This window comes from Lithobates pipiens, unplaced genomic scaffold, assembly GCF_037356315.1.
Source record: "Lithobates pipiens isolate NorthernLeopardFrog02 unplaced genomic scaffold, aLitPip1_a1.2 Scaffold_8, whole genome shotgun sequence".
Taxonomy (NCBI): Eukaryota; Metazoa; Chordata; class Amphibia; order Anura; family Ranidae; genus Lithobates; species Lithobates pipiens.
Genome location: NW_027507903.1, coordinates 595,682,626 through 595,701,460, shown reverse-complemented (window position 1 = coordinate 595,701,460; position 18,835 = coordinate 595,682,626). Strand labels below are relative to the sequence as shown.

At 48.3% G+C, this 18,835-nt stretch overlaps 1 protein-coding gene across 1 annotated transcript in view; it reads left to right on the top strand.

The window, feature by feature from the left end:
* The window catches only part of LOC143962293 (complement C3-like), a 298,490-nt gene extending 288,998 nt beyond the window's left edge, over nucleotides 1–9,492 (top strand). The window contains 1 exon segment of the mRNA XM_077471596.1: nucleotides 9,241–9,492. Within this exon segment, the coding sequence (XP_077327722.1) occupies nucleotides 9,241–9,382 (142 nt within the window). The 3' untranslated portion in view covers nucleotides 9,383–9,492.
* Nucleotides 9,493–18,835: the final 9,343 nt, after the last annotated feature.

The window sequence follows — 18,835 nt, the reverse complement described above, 5'->3', positions numbered from 1 at the left end:
TGATACACAGGAGCAGGAGAGAGGAGCAGTGCAGCCGTGAAGTGGCCCCAGGGCAGGCAGCCTACCAAAATCTCCCAGTAGGCCTGTTCGGCCCTGGCCCAAAGTGTCAATATTTTGTGTGATCACCATTATTTTCCAGCAATGCCTTAACCCTCTTGACCAGTATGAAAGAGTGAAAGCGATAACACCAAATTTAAACACACCTGAGACCTTGTAACACTAAGGAGTCACATGACATTCCGGGAGGGAAAATGGCTATTTGGCTAATTGGGCCCAATTTGGACATTTTCACTTAGGGGTGTACTCACTTTTGTTGCCAACAGTTTAGACATTATAAGCTGTGTGTTGAGTTATTTTGAAGGGACAGCAAATTTACACGGTTATACAAGCTGCACACTGACTACTTTACATTGTAGTGTAAAGTGTAATTTCTTCAGTGTTGTCACATGAAAAGATAGAATAAAATATTTACAAAAATGTGAGGGGTGTACTCACTTTTGTGAGATACTATATATATATATACATATATATATATATATATATATATATATATATATATGTGTGTGTAAATAATTGTTACCCTACTGAATATTCAAGAAGAGAAGCATTAACAGAGTGTAAGTAAAGCCAAAACACAAACAACCATGCCTTACAGCACATTGCTCACGCGCTTCACTATTTCTATAGGTTTTAGTACATTTTTGTAAAGTTTAAAGCAAATATATACTGTATATATATATTTTTTTTTTTACAACTAGACCCGGGATCTCTTTACTTTACTGCTTTAATTGTGTAATTTCCCTCATTCCCTGCCACCCATTATACAACCTAGTCCCCCATGTGGGTTCATTTAATTGTTTCAAGGCTTTTGAGAAGGGTGGTGGTGTCATGGGCAGAAATATTGATTACATTTTAAACTCATGGAAATTACCAATCTCTGTGATACAGTAACCACATTGCTTATAGACTATATTTTAAATTGTTATGATATACAGTGTTTTATATCACTCGCCACTGTGAACAAACTAGGCTATATATTATTTATCATAAAGTCAAGTAGAGACCTCTCACAAACCCATCCACAACCCAGATTAGCTCCCAACCCATATGTTAATAGTTTTTTTGCAATCTAATGAAGGGAGCTCACTCCATTCCATTTATGTAAGCAACAGCCTTATTTAGTACAGCTGAAAGCTGAAATAGCTGAATATTTTTTAAAAAAAGTAGGGTGTTACCGACTTCAGCAGACAGCTGAAATGTTCTTTCAGCTGTCAGCTGGATTTCTCCTTTAACAGTTAAAATATAAAGAACATGATGCCGGCAATTATCGGTTGTTAAGGAGCAGAGCTGCCGCGTCCTTAATAACCAATTCAATTTCAGCTGTCTGTAGGATTCCCCTCCCCTCCTGCCATCTGTCAATTCTGCCCTCAACTCTACCACCACTGCTCATACCACACCAGCCTCCAGCCCTCCTTTCCTGACAGGTCTCTGCAAACTCGGGGGGAGGGCGGAGGTAGAGTGGGTGGAGACTCCAAAATTCTGTACATCAATGAGCTAAACTTCTCCGGGTCCCCTATTTTCAATGGGTGCCGGGAGGCGGAAAGTGGTCTATTTAACTACTTTTAGATTTAAAAAATAGATAACTAAAAGAAAACAAAACAAAATAAAATGCAGAAAGGAAATAAACAACAGAAAAGTATTACGTAAAACCTTATTAAAATAAAAAGGCTGAGAGACAACACATATGTCGTAATGCAAGGGTTGGGGTCTTGAGCAGGTGCTTCAATAACGTGACTAATATCTGACAAAAGAGGGCTACATACCACTATAAATATCCTCAGGAGGTAGGGTAAGCTTCAAATGGCCGTTGGGCCAGCAGAAATAGACTTGAAGTACCGACAAGATACAAAACATCGGGGAGCGAGAAGGTCAGGGAACACTAGGGGACGGACACCGACCGGGTGGCTAGGGGTACCAAGGGCACCTGTGAGAGCCCAAAAATCGAGGCATCCCAGGGGGCCCAAATCACGCCAAACCGGTCAATCCCATTCTCCACTATAGCCGTCAAATGTTCCATCCTGCGTATGTCCCCGACGGTTTGTATCAGCTGAGTCTGGGTTGGGGGCTGAGTAGACAACCAATTAGAGGGGATAGCTCTTTTAGCAGCAAGCAGCACATAGGAAGCTAATTTATTAGCTGCCTTCCCCAACTCCGGGAAGGGAAGGCCTAGGAGAAGGTGGACAGGATCCAATGGAATGGGGGTGTCAAAAATTTGCTGGAGCATGTGAGATACCATGGACCAGAAAGGAGTAATTAGAGCGCATTGCCAAAAGATATGATAATGCGTTCCCTTGGTCCTCCCACACCTCCAGCACATGGGAGAAAGAGAGGCGTCATACCGATGAATAACCTCGGGGGTCCTATACCAGAACAGTAGGACTTTATATGCTGTCTCTCTCTGTGCCACACATCTGGAAATTTTAGAGGTGGAGGACCAAATTCTGGACCATTGCGGGAGAGTGATTTGTTGATTAAGGAGCTGCGTCCATTTGTCCATGTAGGAGTGGGATAGGGCAGTGAGAGAGGACCTCTGCTGGAGTATATGGTAAATACTAGAGATAAGCTTTGCTTGGTAGGGGCCCTGGGAGCAGAGCAGCTCAAAAGGCATCGGTGTGGAGAGGGAGAGAGAAGGGGAAAGAGTTGAAAAGTAGTGAGTTATCTGGAGGTATGAATACCGCATGTGGTTTGGGAGTTGACTGTCGGTTTGGAGGGCCGAAAAGGGCTTAAGTTTATGCGTGACAGGGTGAACGAAGTGGCGGAGTTGGAACAATCCCTCTTTAGCCCAGGGAAACATACGAACATGCGATAGACTGTCAGGAACTAAAGGATTAAACAGCACATTAGAGAGGGGGGGACAGGGTGATGACAATGCAAATTTGGAAGAGCAGGAACGCCACAGTCTAAGCGTGAACAACATGGGACCCAGGCATAGATCCAGAAGCCCGGGGTCCCTCATTGTCCCTGGCGACCACGCCAAGGAGCAAGGATGGGTCGGATATAGGGAACCCATCTCAATCTCCGTCCAGCGATTCGGAGGTCTCAGGCAAGACCAAGACACTATCGGGCGCAAATGAGATGCCAGATAGTATTTGTAGACGTCCGGTGCACCCATGCCCCCCTAATCTTTGGGGGCAAAAACCACCGAACCAGCCACTCTATGGGCCCTGCCATTCCAAATAAATTTCAAGAACCAGCGCTTAAGCAACTTAATCTGTGACATCGGGATGGGGACAGGCAAGGTTTCAAAATAATATAACAGTTTTGGCATGATGGACATTTTCAGCACATTAATTCGGCCTATCCAGGACAGGGGAAGGGAGGTCCATCGAGATAACATACTGTTGATAGACTTAAACAGAGGGATGTAATTGGTCGGGTAAAGGGCGGAGTAGGAAGTCGTTAGCTGAACCCCAAGATATTTGAGGGACGATGTGCACCATCGGTAGGGGAATGAATTTTGTAGACGCAGGAGTTCCTCCGGGGGGAACATGGAGGGGGAGGGCCTCCGTCTTTGCCATGTTGACCTTATAGCCCGACAGGGAACTAAATTGAGTGAGTAGGGCATGCAGGGAAGGGAGGGAAATGTGGGGACTGGTTAGAGTAAGGAGGACGTCATCCGCAAATAAAGATAATTTATACTCCCTTTGCCGCATGGGCTCCCCCTTGATATCAGGGTGAGATCTGATAGCCTCAGCCAGGGGCTCTAGGCAGAGTATAAAGAGGAGCGGGGAGAGAGGGCAACCCTGTCTCGTCCCGTTTGTCATAGGGAATGAGTGGGAGGTGAAGGACACTAATCGGACTTGGGAAGAGGGGTTGGAGTATAGGGATTGTAGCGCGGAGAGAAAGGGTCCCCGCAAGCCAAATCTAGTGAGGGTCGCGAACATGTAGGGCCAGCTTAACCGGTCAAACGCCTTTTGGGCGTCCAGACTGAGAATCAGGGCGGGGCGACGAACCCTGTTCAGCATGTCAATTAGGTCTATAGTTCGCCGGGTGTTGTCACCCGCATGCCTCGTTGGAACGAAGCCCACCTGGTCTCTGTCTATGAGCTTCATCAGGAATTGGGACAAACGGTTTGCAAGGATTTTTGTAAATAGTTTGTAGTCTGAATTTAAAAGGGCTATAGGTCTGTAGTTGTCTGGTAGGGTCGGGTCTATTGTCCTGTTTAGGAATGACCGTGATGAAGGAGTGAAGAAATGTTGGTGAGGTGACTTACCTAGAAGCAGCGAGTTATACAGGGTCACTAGATGAGGCGACAGGATGGGGAGGAAATGTTTGTAATAGGAGTATGGGAGGCCATCCGGACCTGGGGCTTTGTGGGAGGGGAGAGCCTTAACAGTGTTATCCACCTTATCCTCTGTAACGGGTGCGTTTAGTATATGCAGATCCGAATCTGACAACTGGGGGAGCTTCAGGCCCGACATGAACTCCTCAAAAGCAGCCAAATCAAAAGTTGGATGTTGTGCGGGGGTTAGGCAATTATAGAGTTTGTTATAGAAGTCGCCAAACACCTGGGTCATTGTCTGGGGGCAGAAAGTGGGGGACCCGTCAGGGAGTTTGATGTGGTCCAGGAAGGCGTGATAAGGCCTAGGGTTAAGTCTAGAAACCAACATGTCTAGGGATTTAATACGGTTCCGCAGGCCCGTGACCGTGCGCAGCCAATCCACTGTGGGGGAGCGCAACAGAGCCCTTTCTGCTCTGTGAAGTTCTAGGAGCAAAGAAGTTTTCAAGAGAGCTGCATCTTTTTTCCTTCGAGAACCGAGAGCAATACATTGCCCCCGGAAGAAGGCCTTGTGGGCCTCCCAGAGGGTGGATGGGCTTGGCACGGAGCCCTTGTTCAGGAGAAAATATTCGGTCAGGGCCGCCTCGAGTTTAGCATTGGTTTCAGGGTGCTTGAGCAGGGACTCGTTGAGTCACCAGTGACATTTCTTGGGGAAAGCAGCAGATAGGCATAAATCTAGAGTCAAGGGGGCATGGTCCGACCAGGTTATCGCACCCAGGTCAGAGGACACTGTGTGAGATATCAAGGGGGCCGTAATAAAAAAATAATCCAAGCGAGAGAACATCTTGTGAGGAGGGGAGTAAAATGAGTATTGCCTACCCGAGGGATGTTTCAGCCGCCAAGCGTCGAACAAGTGGTGTGTACGAATAAGTTTCCTAAAGGAGGTAGCCAGGGTGTGAGAGGCCGGGGGAGGAGTGAGATTAAATAGAGATCGTCTGTCCCGGGCGGGAGAGAGCACAGCATTAAAGTTCTCCCTAGAACTGTAAAGGGAGTAGAAAGCTTATGCAGACGTGCAAAGGCATCTGTGAGAAATTTCACCTGGCCTGAATTGGGGGCGTAGACGTTCATGATCGTCATAGGATTAGAGAGATAGGATCCCTGCAAAATAATATAACGACCATGAGGATCCACTTGAGAGGACCTAACCTGGAAAGGACATGAGTTTTTTATTAAAATTGCTACTCCAGCCTTCCCCGAGGGGTCCGATGCCACATAAGACACCGGAAAATGTTTAGATGCGAATCTAAAGGAGCCTCCGGCCCGGAAGTGCGTCTCTTGGACTAATATCACATCCGCGCCGGAGGCCCTAAACTCCCTCAAGGCCAGCCATCTCTTCCTGACGGAATTCAGGCCCTTTACGTTATAGGAGACCAGTTTCAAAGCCATGTCGCGCCGGGGCTGTCAGGCCAGTGAACATGCAGGTCAAAGGGCGGAGGCCCAGACACAACACGGCTCAAAAGGGGGCCAGGGAGGGGCCCCAACCCGCCTATCAGCACATTATAATTAAAACAGATATTGCTTACAATAGAGTTAGTTGCAACATGGAAAGAAACACCCAAAGACATATATAGACATAAAATGCACATAACAGTTATCGGCAAATGGATCAGAGGAAAAACCCCAATAAAAGCAATAAAATCAGAAAAATAAACGAAAAAAAATAAAAAACAAAAAATAAGAATAAAAAATTTAAAATTAAAAATAAAAACCAAAACACCAAGAAGACATCAGAGCAATAATATGAAAAAAGGAAAACACATATCAGTCCCCAAAAATGGGGGTACGCGTGCAGGCCCAAAAAGGGGGCCACTGAACATAGTGATGCGGAGCAACCATAAGGCCAGGACGGCCTAAAAAAACAAGAAAAAACAGCAAAAAAAAACCTGAGAGAGTCAAACCCCTCAGGGGTCCTTGGCCGCAGTCCAAGGACTTGGTGGGGAGCATGGCAGTTCCCAACATGGAAGGGGGACCGTGACGTCCCGCCCCGACGATCCAGAGAGGTCGGTGGCGTAGTAAGGGCTCCTCATGTCCTCCGTAACAAAGTCAGTAGCCGAGGGAAGCAAACATAAACTGAAGTATAAAACAGAACCGTAGAAAAAACAGCCCAACTGGGATCTCTGAACTAGCGGTGGATCCGCGCAGGGCCGAAAGCCAACTGTAGAGGCATACCTCACTCCACGGGGGGGGGGGGGGGGAGACCGTCAAGAAGGTCGCAACCCCCCGTGTGAGGCAACAAAAAGAAAAAAAAATAATGAAGTGGGCAAATCCCGAGGGGACCCCGACAGGTCTTCAGGTGGGGGGTCTGGAGCGTTGAGAGCGTTGGGGTGTGGAGTAGGCCCTTGATCCTCTTCCTCTCACCGGGGTCCAGATCCTGGGAGGAAGAGAGCTGTGTCTTGGGGTAGTCGGAGGAGCTTGGTCAAACTCTGCAGGGAGTGGGGGAAGGCCCAGCTTCTTGAGGAAAGCCTCCCCCTCCTGGGGGTCCCGCAGGGTGTGCTGGGCCCCTTCCATGGTGACACTCAAACGGAAGGGAAAGCCCCAATAATAAGGGACCTTGAGCTCCTGAAGGTGGGATGTGATGGGTCTAAGAGAGCGACGCTTGGCCAATGTGATGGGAGAAAGGTCACTAAACAGTTGAATCTTATCCCCCTTGTACTCGATGCTGGAACTGTTGCGTGTAGCCTTGGTCAGGGCCTCCTTGCTTTCATAGAAGTGGAAACGCACCACTATATCCCGGGGCCTGGCCCCCGCAGGGGGTTTAGGAGCCAGGGACCTGTGGGCCCTGTCCAGGCGCCAGTCTATGTCCACTATGTCCGGGGCCAGAGTGTTGAAGAGGCCTAGAAGATACGGCCTGATGTTATTGTCAGCTATCTTCTCTGAGACACCGCGGATCCTGAGGTTTTGGCGTCGTTCTCTGTTCTCGAGATCCTCCTGTTGGAGTTGTAGTTGGGAGACGGAATTTTTAAGAGTAGCGTTTTCCTCTTCAAGGGCCTGCACATAATGCAGAGTCTCGTCAAATTTCGTTTCCAGGGTCGCCGTGCGTTCCCCTAGGGCATCTATTTCCCCCCTAAGTTCTCTGGAGATCCTCCCCATCTCCTGGACAATGTCCCTGGTAACTTGCTGCGCCAGGGCCTGGAGCTTGAGATCCATCAATTCCAGAGTAAGGGCCTGCGGAGGGGGGGAAGGCGGGGGCTGTCGGGGTGACCGCTGCGAGGAATCCTCCGCCATAAGCGCACTGACATAGTCCTTCGGATCCCCCTGCGTGATCGGGGCCAGGGATGAGGGCCTAGTTAGAAAGCGATCCATATTGGAGGAGGGCTGCGGGGGACGATACGCCGATCGCTGATCCCCGATTTTTCCCATGAAGTGCCTGGGAGGGATGAGGAGGGTCGGAGGCTTGCCCCTGGATCAATCTTGTGCTAGCGTTAGCGTTACAGGGGCCGCGGATCGCGGGACGGGACCGGAACTCACGGATTAAACATCTGCCATCTTGGAGAGCCGCGCATGCGACCTAGTAGAGATGTTTAAGGCATAAATCAGGTTGGTAGAAGGGCGAACGAAAGGCTTTGAGTGTAGTTGAAGGGCTTGGGTGGGCCAAGATGGCCGCCGGCTAGGCCAAGGCCTCAGACCCAAAGTGTGGAGGTGACCGTGGGGCAGGTAGAGGACCTTCCAGGGGAGCCCAGACCCCGCTGTGGCGGGGTAATATGTCCTTTCCCCTGGGGACAGTAGTACTGGTGCTGTAGGGGAGCCAGACAGGAGATCCTGGGTGTAGCAAGATGGCTGCCGGAATACAGCTCACTAACCTCTGAGCTGATTGCTGCTCCTGTGTCCTCTAGCTCGGCTCCCGTCCTCCAGCGGGGGGCCCCGAGGGTCGAGCGGTGCTATGTGATGCCGGGATGGCCGAAGGGCGGCCCGGATTCCGCCGTCCGGCGGCCGCGGGGACTGAGTAGGCCGCAAAATGGCGGCACCCGGCCTGTGGTGTAGATCGTGGCCGCGGGCCGGTGTATGATGCCGAGACCGGCCAAATACCACCACCGCCCGAAGGAGAGGTGTCCCGCAAAGGAGATGGGTGGTCCAGCGGGCTCCCAAATCGGATCCTGAGAGAGGATGGACCTGGATTGCGAGAGGCGCTAGCGGAGCTCCTCTCGAACACGTCCCTCTTCTTCAGCTGTCGGCCACGCCCCTCCGACAGTAAATACCTTATACAGCCCACTTCCTGTTTCTTCTCTGGAAAAAGGCCTAGGCTTATGACATCATGTACATCTCTCTCTCTCACGAGAGTTTTCCAGGAAGGGAGGGGGGTGAGTCATAAGAGGTCCAATGAGAGCTGCAGAGCTGAAGGTGTACCTCTGTGTGTCTGTGTAAATCCAGGAAGCTTCAGCTGCCCACAGTTAAAATGATTGCAGCCAGACTCAGTGGAGAGAGATTTCTGCAGCATATTTGGCAAGTACAGAATCACAGTATATATAAATATATAAAATAATATGCAAAGTGGTTGGAGAGAAGCTTCAGAATGGCAAAGATGTTTTTATTACAAATCATGTGAGCAGATTGCAGTTCCTGTTTAAATTCTGCAAGCTGTGCCCAAAAAAAGGCAGGTAGGGTAAAGGATTAGTAATACTTTTTGTCTCCCTGCAGCTGATCCTTTACCCATTACCCCTCTCCTACCCATTACCGATTTGCTATGCCTCTGGTTCTGCATTAATATATGTAATCTACAGTATATTGTCGTACATTGTGGTAAACATAACACATAAATGTGAATGGGCTCTAAGGACTTTTAATGAGCAATCAGTAAGTCCACTTGATACGCGGATTTCGATACACCTCCTGTAGATATCTTATGACCTGATTGGCAGAAAGCCTTCACTGAACTGTTGTTCATTTCTCATCTATTCTCCTAGGTATACCTACATCATCGGCAGCAGATCCTGGGTTGAATGGTGGCCAAACCAAAGGGAGTGTCAGGATGAGAAGTATGAGGAGCTCTGTGATGATTTTTACATCCTTTCTTCAGACATAACCATGTTTGGCTGTGAAAAATGAAGGCTGCCTATATACTTCAATGATGAATACCAGCACAAGTCATACAATATATTTACTTTTTATTTTTCACATTTCGCAGTTTCACTTTTTCGACACAAAAATAAAGGATATTTTATTGCGTTTAAAGGTCTCCACCAGTTTGGTTCTTTTGGTCCTGTAGTTGTGTGTGTCTGAAGGTGGGGGGATTATTTGAGCGGCATATTAGAATCTGGAGGAAGGCTGTTATCTGGGGGGGTCCCTTGTTTTTAAAAAGGGCTTCCATATTCTGATAAGTGCCGCTGCAGACCCCCACAACCGCTGTGCTAGGGTTGTGGGAAAGAGGCCTTTGTCCCTCTGTCCACATCAACAAGGGATAAGGTACTTTGATAGGGGGTTTAAGGGCATGTGGGCTCATTTAATTTAAGGGGGGCATAAACATGCTTCCCTACCCTTTCCTGTCCTGTCAGGCTACATGCTTGCATAATAATCTGGTATAGATTTGGGGGGGTTGTGCAGGCATTTTTTGTGTGGGGTTCCTCCTTAAAGGCTGCCCAGGCGTTTCCCATGGACAGAAGCAAAGAAGGTTTTGCAATATCTTTGCTTTCTGAGGGAGCCTTGGCCTGGGCAAACCCTCTATGGTAGATGCAAAAACCTGTTGTCTTGAGTTACCCTGAATTTGCGGCTTTTAAAAGAGTATTTGATGTTCCCACATGCTCCACTTCTGCTGCCACGTGTCTCATATCTGTCAAACAGAGTATGAGAACTTTTGCCGATTGAATTCCGTACTCTGGCAGCAGAGGTTGCTTGGAACAATGAGGCCCTCGTGGCTGCTTTTTCTCGGATACCATCAAGGATGAGATAGCAGCCCGAGATATACCCACTGAGCTGGAGAAGTTGATCATGTTTGCCATTCTCATAGACTCTAGACTCAGAGAAAGATTGCCTTTTAAGGAGCGCTTGCGGAAGCCTCCTGTTTATTTGTCTGTGAAGATGAACCCATGCACTTGGGCTTCACACATCTCTCTGCGGATGAGAGAACCCTTAGGTGGAGGGAGAGATTGTGCCTTTATTGTAGCCAGGCAGGTCATTTTTTGAAGTCTTGTCCTAGCCGTCCAGGGAACGCCTGAACCTTGAGGTCCTGTCATGGACAGGTGCCAATTTTTCATCCCCAGTTATCCAGAAGGACAAGCCCCTGGTTTCGGTTACCCTTTCTTGGGTTGAGGAGTCCGTCGAGATACAGGCTCTAATCGACTCTGGGGCTGCAGGCCTGTTCATTGATGCTGCCTTTGTATTGAAGCACTTGATTCTGCTGCAGCTGTGTGACACTCCATTTGCCATTGAGTCTCTTGATGGGAGCACTCTATAGCCTGCCCATGTGACTCATAAGACTGTTCCGTTGTCCATGGCCGTAGGGGCTCTTCACCATGAGATAACCCAATTCCAAGCTATTTCCTCACCAAAGTTTCCGCTGGTTATTTGTTATCCTTGGTACAGAGGCACAACCCCATTTTGAATGGCTCCGTGCTGAGGTTCTCTCCTGGTCCTTCCATAAGGTAGCCAAGGTCCTGTGCACCTCTTCACTCTCCTCCCTGCCGGAGGAGTACCACAATTTTAGCGATGTCTTTGACAAAGGTCAAGCTGGTAGTTTGCCTCCACACCGGTTGCATGATTGCACAATTGACCTTCAGCCTGTTGCCATACCCCTTCATGGCTGGGTTTACACTTTGTCAGTCTTGCAGGATAACACCATGGAGGAGTATGTTGCAGACACACTTTCTCGAGGTTTCATCCGCAAATCCTCGTCTCCTGCTGGTGCTGGTCTCTTCTTTGTGAAGAAGAGTGGTGAACTGAGACCTTGTATTGATTATAGGGGTCTTAATTGTTTCACAGTTAAGAATGCCTATCCGATTCCATTGATTACGGAGTTATTTGACCACTCCAAGGGAGCAACGGTTTTTACAAAGCTTAATTTGAGAGGGACATACAATCTTGTGAGGATTAAGGAGGGTGATGAGTGGAAAACTGCATTTAATACCAGAACAGGATATTTTGAGTACCTCTTAATGCCTTTTAGCCTTTGTAACGCCCCAACAGTATTCCAGGAATTGGTCTCTGGAGTCCATTAAGGCCTTTGAGAGTCTCAAGGCTGCCTTTATTTCTGCTCCTTTGTTGACACATCCCGATCCTACGTTACCTTGAGGTTGATGCTTCTTATGCCCTGTACACACGGTCAGATTTTCCGACGGAAAATGTCCGATCAGATCATGTTGTCAGAAAATCCGACCGTGTATGGGCTCCATCTAACTTTTTCCGTCGGATTTTCAGATGCACAAAGTTTGAGAGCAGGATGTCAAATTTTCCGACAATAAAATCCGATCGCATAAATTCCGAGTAGACAATTCAGACGGACAAAGTGCCATGCATGCTCAGAATAAACTAAGAGATGAAAGCTATTGGCTACTGGCCCGTTTATAGTCCCGTCGTATGTGTTTTATATCACCTCGTTCAGAACGATTGGAAATTCCGCCAACTTTGTGTGACCGCGTGTATGCAACACAAGTTTCGGCCAAAATTCGTCTGAAAAAATCTGACGGATTTTGTGGTCAGAATGTCCGGCCGTGTGTACAGGGCATAAGACTGGAGTTGGCACCCTTCTGTCTCAATGTCCTACAGAGCACTATGCATCCTTGTGGCTACTTTTCCAAGAAATTGTCACCTGTGGAGTGCAATTACGAGATAGGTGTTAGCCCTGAAAAAATTGAGACATCTCCTCGAAGGTACCACTGTGTCGGTTCTCATTCTCATTCTTACTGACTAGGGATGAGCTGAACACCCCCTGGTTTGGTTCGCACCAGAACCTTCGAACGGACCGAAAATTCATGTGAACTTTAGAACCCCATTGAAGTCTATGGGACTCGAACGTTCGAAATAAAAAGTGCTAATTTTAATAGCTAATATGCAAGATATTGTCCTAAAAAGGGTATGGGGACCTGGCTCCTGCCCCAGGGGACATGGGTCAATGCCTAAAATGATTTTAAAAACTGAAGTTTTTTCAGGAGAACAGATTTTTATGACATTAAAGTGAAAAAAAAGTAAAATATTCCTTTAAATATCGTGCCTGGGAGGTGTCTATAGTATGCCTGTGAAGTGCCACGTGTTTCCCATGTTTAGAACAGTCCCTGAACAAAAGGACATTTAACGGAAAAAAAGTCATTTAAAACTGCTTGCGGTTTTAATGTAATATCTGGTTCAGGCAATATGGATGAAAATCATTGAGAAAAATGGCATCGTTAGCCCCCTCTGCCCATTACCAGCCCCTTTGGGTCTTGTACGGATATTAAGGGGAACCCCGTACCCATATTAAAAAAAGGAAAGACGTGTGGCCCCCAGGCCCTATATACTCAGAACAGCAGTTTACAGGCGGTGCAAACAAGACAGGGACTGTGTAGGTTTGTTGTGCCAAGTAGAATCTGTTTGTAATTTTGAACTGGTACATTTTTAAAGTGTAGCTCCAGTCAAAAAATCTATTTTTAAGCTTTTTGGAAAACATAGGGAAGGGTTATCACCCCTGTATAATTTTTTTTGCCGTACGTCTTTTTTCATCTCACTTCCTGTTGTCTCCTTCCGTTTGCAAGTAGGATACCTTTGTAAGTTGGATTTTTGAAAGTAGGGGCCTGCCCTATATGCTCTGCAGAAATGGCGGAACAAGGTGTTGGTGTTGCCACAATATTGTAAGCCCTCAAAGTGACACTTGGTGGGCGCTGGAGTGCCCTGCTGTGAACGATTATATCAAGAATTGAAATTACATGCCATTGTTGAACAGTGGTAGAAAAATTGGGCCTTTGGTGGTTGTGGTGCTGTTGCCACAACACTATAAGTCCTCACAGTTACTCTCAGTGGGCACAGGAACAGGACCTGCTGTGAAATATTATATCAAGAATTGTAATTACATGCCCCTGTTAAACAATGCTTGCTGGTGCCACAACACTGCAACCTCTCCCAGATACTCTAGTTGGAGTGCAGGAATGAGCCCTGCTGCAAAGCATTGCATCAAAAATTGTAATTACACGCCCCTGTTAAACAGGGGCTGAAAAATTGGGCCTTAGGCAGTGGTGCTGGTGCTACGACACTGCAACCTCTCCCATATACTCTAGTTGTAGTGCAGGAATGAGCCCTGCTGCAAAGCATTGCATCAAAAATTGTAATTAAATGCCCCTGTTAAACAGGGGCTGAAAAATTGAGCCTATACACTGCAAACTCTCCCATATACTCTAGTTGTAGTGCAGGAATGAGCCCTGCTGCAAAGCATTGCATCAAAAATTGTAATTGCATGCCCCTGTTAAACAGAGGCTGAAAAATTAGGCATATACACTGCAACCTCTCCCATATACTCTAGTTGTAGTGCAGGAATGAGCCCTGCTGCAAAGCATTGCATCAAAAATTGTAATTACACGCCCCTGTTAAACAAGAGCTGAAAAATTGGGCTGGTGGCATCACCAAGAAGCAAAAATGTTCTTCCAAGACATCAGCGGAGGAGGAAGAGGATACGCAGTCAACATAACAGGACAGTCACTCAGCATCAGCATAGGCAGTCTTGAAGGGATGTGATATTTAAAAAAAAATTATTCGGTTACATCAGCTTCAGGTGCTTGGTAGCTGTGGGTGATCCAAGACTGATTCATCTTTATGAAGGTCAGTCGATCAACTGAGTCGGTGGACAGGCGCACCCTGTGATCGGTAACAAAGCCACAAGCAGCACTGAAGGTGCGCTCAGAAAGAACACTGGATGCAGGGCAGGCCAGTAGCTCAATTGCATACTGTGCCAATGATCCATCCTCAAGACCCAGTAAGCCAGAGGATTTTCGGTGGGAAAGGTGTCCAAGTCTGACCTTGCCTCTAGGTATTCCTGCACCATGTAAATCAGACGCTGGCGATGGTTGCTGGAACCGATCATACCTTGGGGCTGCGGACTAAAAAATTGTCTGAACGCATCGGTCAGACGGCCACCTTCTCCCCCGCTCCTTCTGACCTATGCCTCAGCAACACGTTGTCTAGGACCAGGAGTTTGTAATCTCCCAGTCTTTGGGAACGCGTTGCACAGACCTTTCTGCAAGGCCTCCCGGAGATGTCTCATCCTCTGCTCCCTCTGTGATGGCAAGATAAGGTCGGCAACCTTACCCTTGTACCGTGGATCAAGGAGAGTGGCCAGCCAGTAATGGTCCCTCTCCTTGATCCGAAGAATACCGCAGGCTTTGCAGGATCAGGGACGCCATGCAGCATAGGTTAGCTGAGGCATTTGGTCCGAAGTCCTCTGGGTCACTAAGGACAACATGATCCGCAGCTACCTCCTCCCAGCCACGTACAAGTCCACGGGTTTCTTGGGACTGTAAATCATCCCTACAAGACTGCTGCTGATGCTGAGTGCCAGCCTCCACCTCCATGCTGACACAATCATCCTCCTCCTCCTCCTCCTCTTCCTGTGTAATTGGTGGGACAGCAGGAACACTGTCTGGATAAAGGGGGCCTTGAGAGGCAAGGAAGTCCTCCTCTTCCTGCCTCTGTTCTGCCTCAAGTGCCCTGTCCATTATTCCATGCAGAGTATGCTCCAAGAGGTTGACAAGAGGTACAGTGTCACTGATGCATGCACTGTCACTGCTCACCATCCTTGTGGCCTCCTCAAACGGTGACAGGACAGTGCATGCATCCCTGATAATGCCCCACTGGCATGGTGAGAAAAAACAGAGCTCCTCTGACCCTGTCCTGGTGCCATAGTCACACAGGTACTCATTGATGGCCCTCTGCTGCGCATGCAGCCTATGCGGCATGGCCAACGTTGAGTTCCAACTGGTGGGCATGTCACATATAAGGCTGAGCACAGGCATTAAATGATCGGCGGAAATGCACACAGACTTTCCTGGCCTGCTTTAGGACATCCTGTAAGCCCTGGTACCTGCCCAAGAACCGCTGCACCACCAGGTTAAGGATGTGAGCCACACAGGGCACATGGGTAAGTTGTCCCTGTCGGAGGGCGGAGAGGAGGTTGGTGCCATTGTCGCAAACCACCAATCCTGGCTTAAGCTGGCATGGCGTCAACCAGCTCTCGGCCTGCCCCTGCAGAGCTGACAAAATATCTGCCCCAGTGTGGCTCCTGTCCCCCAAACATACCAGCGCAAGTATGGCATGGCATCGTTTTGACTGCGTACTTGCGTAGCCATTGAATGCCTATGGAGCACCGCTGGTTCCGAGGAAAGAGCACTAGAAGAGGCCATGGAGGAAGAAGAAGAGGAGGGGGTGGAGGAGAAAGGTGTGTCACAACCAGTAGTAGCATTTTGGAGGCATGGTGGTGGAACAACCTCCAACACTACTGCACCTTGTCCTGCATCCTTCCCAGCTGCCAGAAGAGTGACCCAATGGGCCGTGAATAACAGGTAACGTCCCTGTCCATGCCTGCTGGACCATGAGTCAGTGGTAATATGCACCTTACCGCTGACCTCCCTGTCCAGCGAGGCAAGGACATTGCCTTCCACATGCCGGTAGAGAGCCGGAATCGCCTTCCGTGAGAAAAAGTGGCGTTTGGGTACCTGCCACTGAGGAACCACACATTGCACAAACTCACGGAAGGGGGCCGAGTCTACCAACTGAAAAGGAAGCAGTTGAAGTGCTAGCAATTTAGCCAAGCTAGCATTCAACCACTGGGCATGTGGATGGCTGGGAGTGAACTTCTTTCTATGGTCCAGCAGCTGGGGCAGGGAAATTTGCCTGCTACAATCGGACATGGGTGTACTGCTAGCAGAGTGCCTGCAAGCACTTGGCTGTGACACACCTAATTCTACACCTTCATTCCTCTCAGCACAGGTTTCAGAGAGGACTGAAGGTCTAGTGGGGTTGGAGATCCCAGCTGATGAGGAGCAAGGAGAGGTCCGCTTTGTTCTTTGGTGTGAATCTTTGAGGTACACTTGCCAATGAGCTGCATGGCAGGTCGACATATGTCTGGTCAAGCATGTGGTGCCCAAGCTCTGCGGTTTGATTCAGTCGGTGTGCTGCCCCTAACAAGGCCCCGGAGGGTATCCTGCCTTGTTGGAGATGTGTCTCCTCCTCCTGTCTCCTACCAGGCACCCATGCGGAGTCAGTGCCCTCATCATACCCTACCTCTTCATCACTGGGGTATGCTGCAGCTTATGGAACATATCTGCTAGATTGCTGTCCTTCTGGAGCATCCCCTCTCTCTGCACTCACGCTACTGCCTTCCTCTAGCTGAGTATCATCATCAGAGCCTACAAAACACTGGGCATCCTCCTGGAGCATGTACCCAACACTGTGCTCAAAAAGCTCAGGGGACTCCTCTGGAGGACTTGGTGGGTCTAGGGAAGGAGTCACTGATGATGACATTGAGATGAGGGAAGAGGATGCGTTGGCAGCTGCTTTGTGAGTACCCTGAGCCTGGGTGAGAGAGGATGAGGAGGGCTTGGTCATCCACTCTATCAAGTCTTCGGCATGATGCGGCTCAACACGTCCAGCTGCCGAAAATAAGGACAAGCGTGTCCCATGGCCACATGCTGATAATGATGCACCGCGTCCATGACCAGCACTGTTGTCTCTAGACACAGAGCCTGCTTGCCCTCTTTTATTGGCTCGTGCCTGTCTGCCTCTCCTTGTTGGCCTTCCAGACATGGTAATGGCCTGAAGGGCGATGGGAAAACCAGCAATTGGGTAGTGTATATTGTGCTGGAGGCACACAACACCCACTAACTCCTGCAGATGCCTTTAATATAGAACAACAGGAATTAAAGGGTAGATACCGGTGTATACTGTGCTGTGCTGGAGGCACACAACACCAACTAACTCCTGCAGATGGCAGATGGCCCAATTAGAGAAGAGCAAAATAGGTGGATAAAGGTGTATACTGTGCTCAAGGCACACAGACAACACCCAGAAACTCCTGCAGGTGGCTGATAGCTTAATTACAGAAGAGCAATATAGCTATATAGGTGGATAAAGGTGTATACTGCACTCAGGTCACACGGACAACACCCAGAAACTCCTGCAGATGGCTGATAGCTCAATTACAGAAGAGCAATATAGCTATATAGGTGGATAAAGGTGTATACTGCACTCAGGTCACAGAGACAAAACACCCAGAAACTCCTGCAGATGGCTGACAGCTCAATTACAGAAGAGCAATATAGCTATATAGGTGGATAAAGGTGTATACTGCACTCAGGGCACACAGACAACCCCCAGAAACTCCTGCAGATGGCTGATAGCTCAATTACAGAAGAACAATAATGTTAAATAGGTGGATAAAAGGTGTATACTACACTCAGGTCACACAGACAACACCCAGAAACTCCTGCAGATGGTTGATAGCTCAATTACAGAAGAGCAATATAGCTATATAGGTGGATAAAGGTGTATACTGCGCTCAAGTCACACAGACAACACCCAGAAACTCCTGTAGATGGCTGACAGCTCAATTACAGAAGAGCAATATAGCTATATAGGTGGATAAAAGTGTATACTGCACTCAGGGCACACAGACAACACCCAGAAACTCCTGCAGATGGCTGATAGCTCAATTACAGAAGAACAATAATGCTAAATAGGTGGATAAAGGTGTATACTGCACTCAGGTCACACTGACAACACCCAGAAACTCCTGTAGATGGCTGATAGCTCAATTACAGAAGAGCAATAACGCTAACTAGGTGGATAAAAGGTGTATACTGCACTCAGGTCACAGAGACAACACCCAGAAACTCCTGCAGATGGCTGATAGCTCAATTACAGAAGAGCAATAATGCTAAATAGGTGGATAAAGGTGTATACTGAACTCAGGTCACACGGACAACACCCAGAAACTCCTGCAGATGACTGATAGCTCAATTACAGAAGAGCAATATAGCTATATAGGTGGATAAAGGTGTATACTGCGCTCAGGGCACACAGACAACACCCAGAAACTCTTGCATATGGCTGATAGGTCAATTACAGAAGAGCAATAATGCTAAATAGGTGGATAAAGGTGCATACTGCGTTAAAGGTACACAGAAAACACCCACTAACTCCTGCAGACGCCAACACACTACACAAGTCTGCCGCGTTGGCAGCATTATATAGTGTGGGGCGTATACTACACAGCCTGAGCCATGATTGGCCACAGGCATCCTGCCTGTGGTCAATCATGGCTCTACTCGCTGCTGGTACTGTGATTGGCCAGGCATGCGGGGTCACAGTGCATGCTTGGCCAATCATGAGCCAGCAATGCACACAAATTTGGCGCGAACGGCCCACAGAGTTCTGGCTTCGTCAAACGGGCGAACAGCCGGTGTTTGAGTCGAACATGCGTTCGACTCGAAAACCAAGCTCACCCCTATTACTAACCATAAGAATCTCACATTCTTGTCTGAGGCTAAATGCCTCTCTCCCAGAAGAGCGGGATGGGTTATTTTCTTGTCTAGTTTCAATTACATTGTC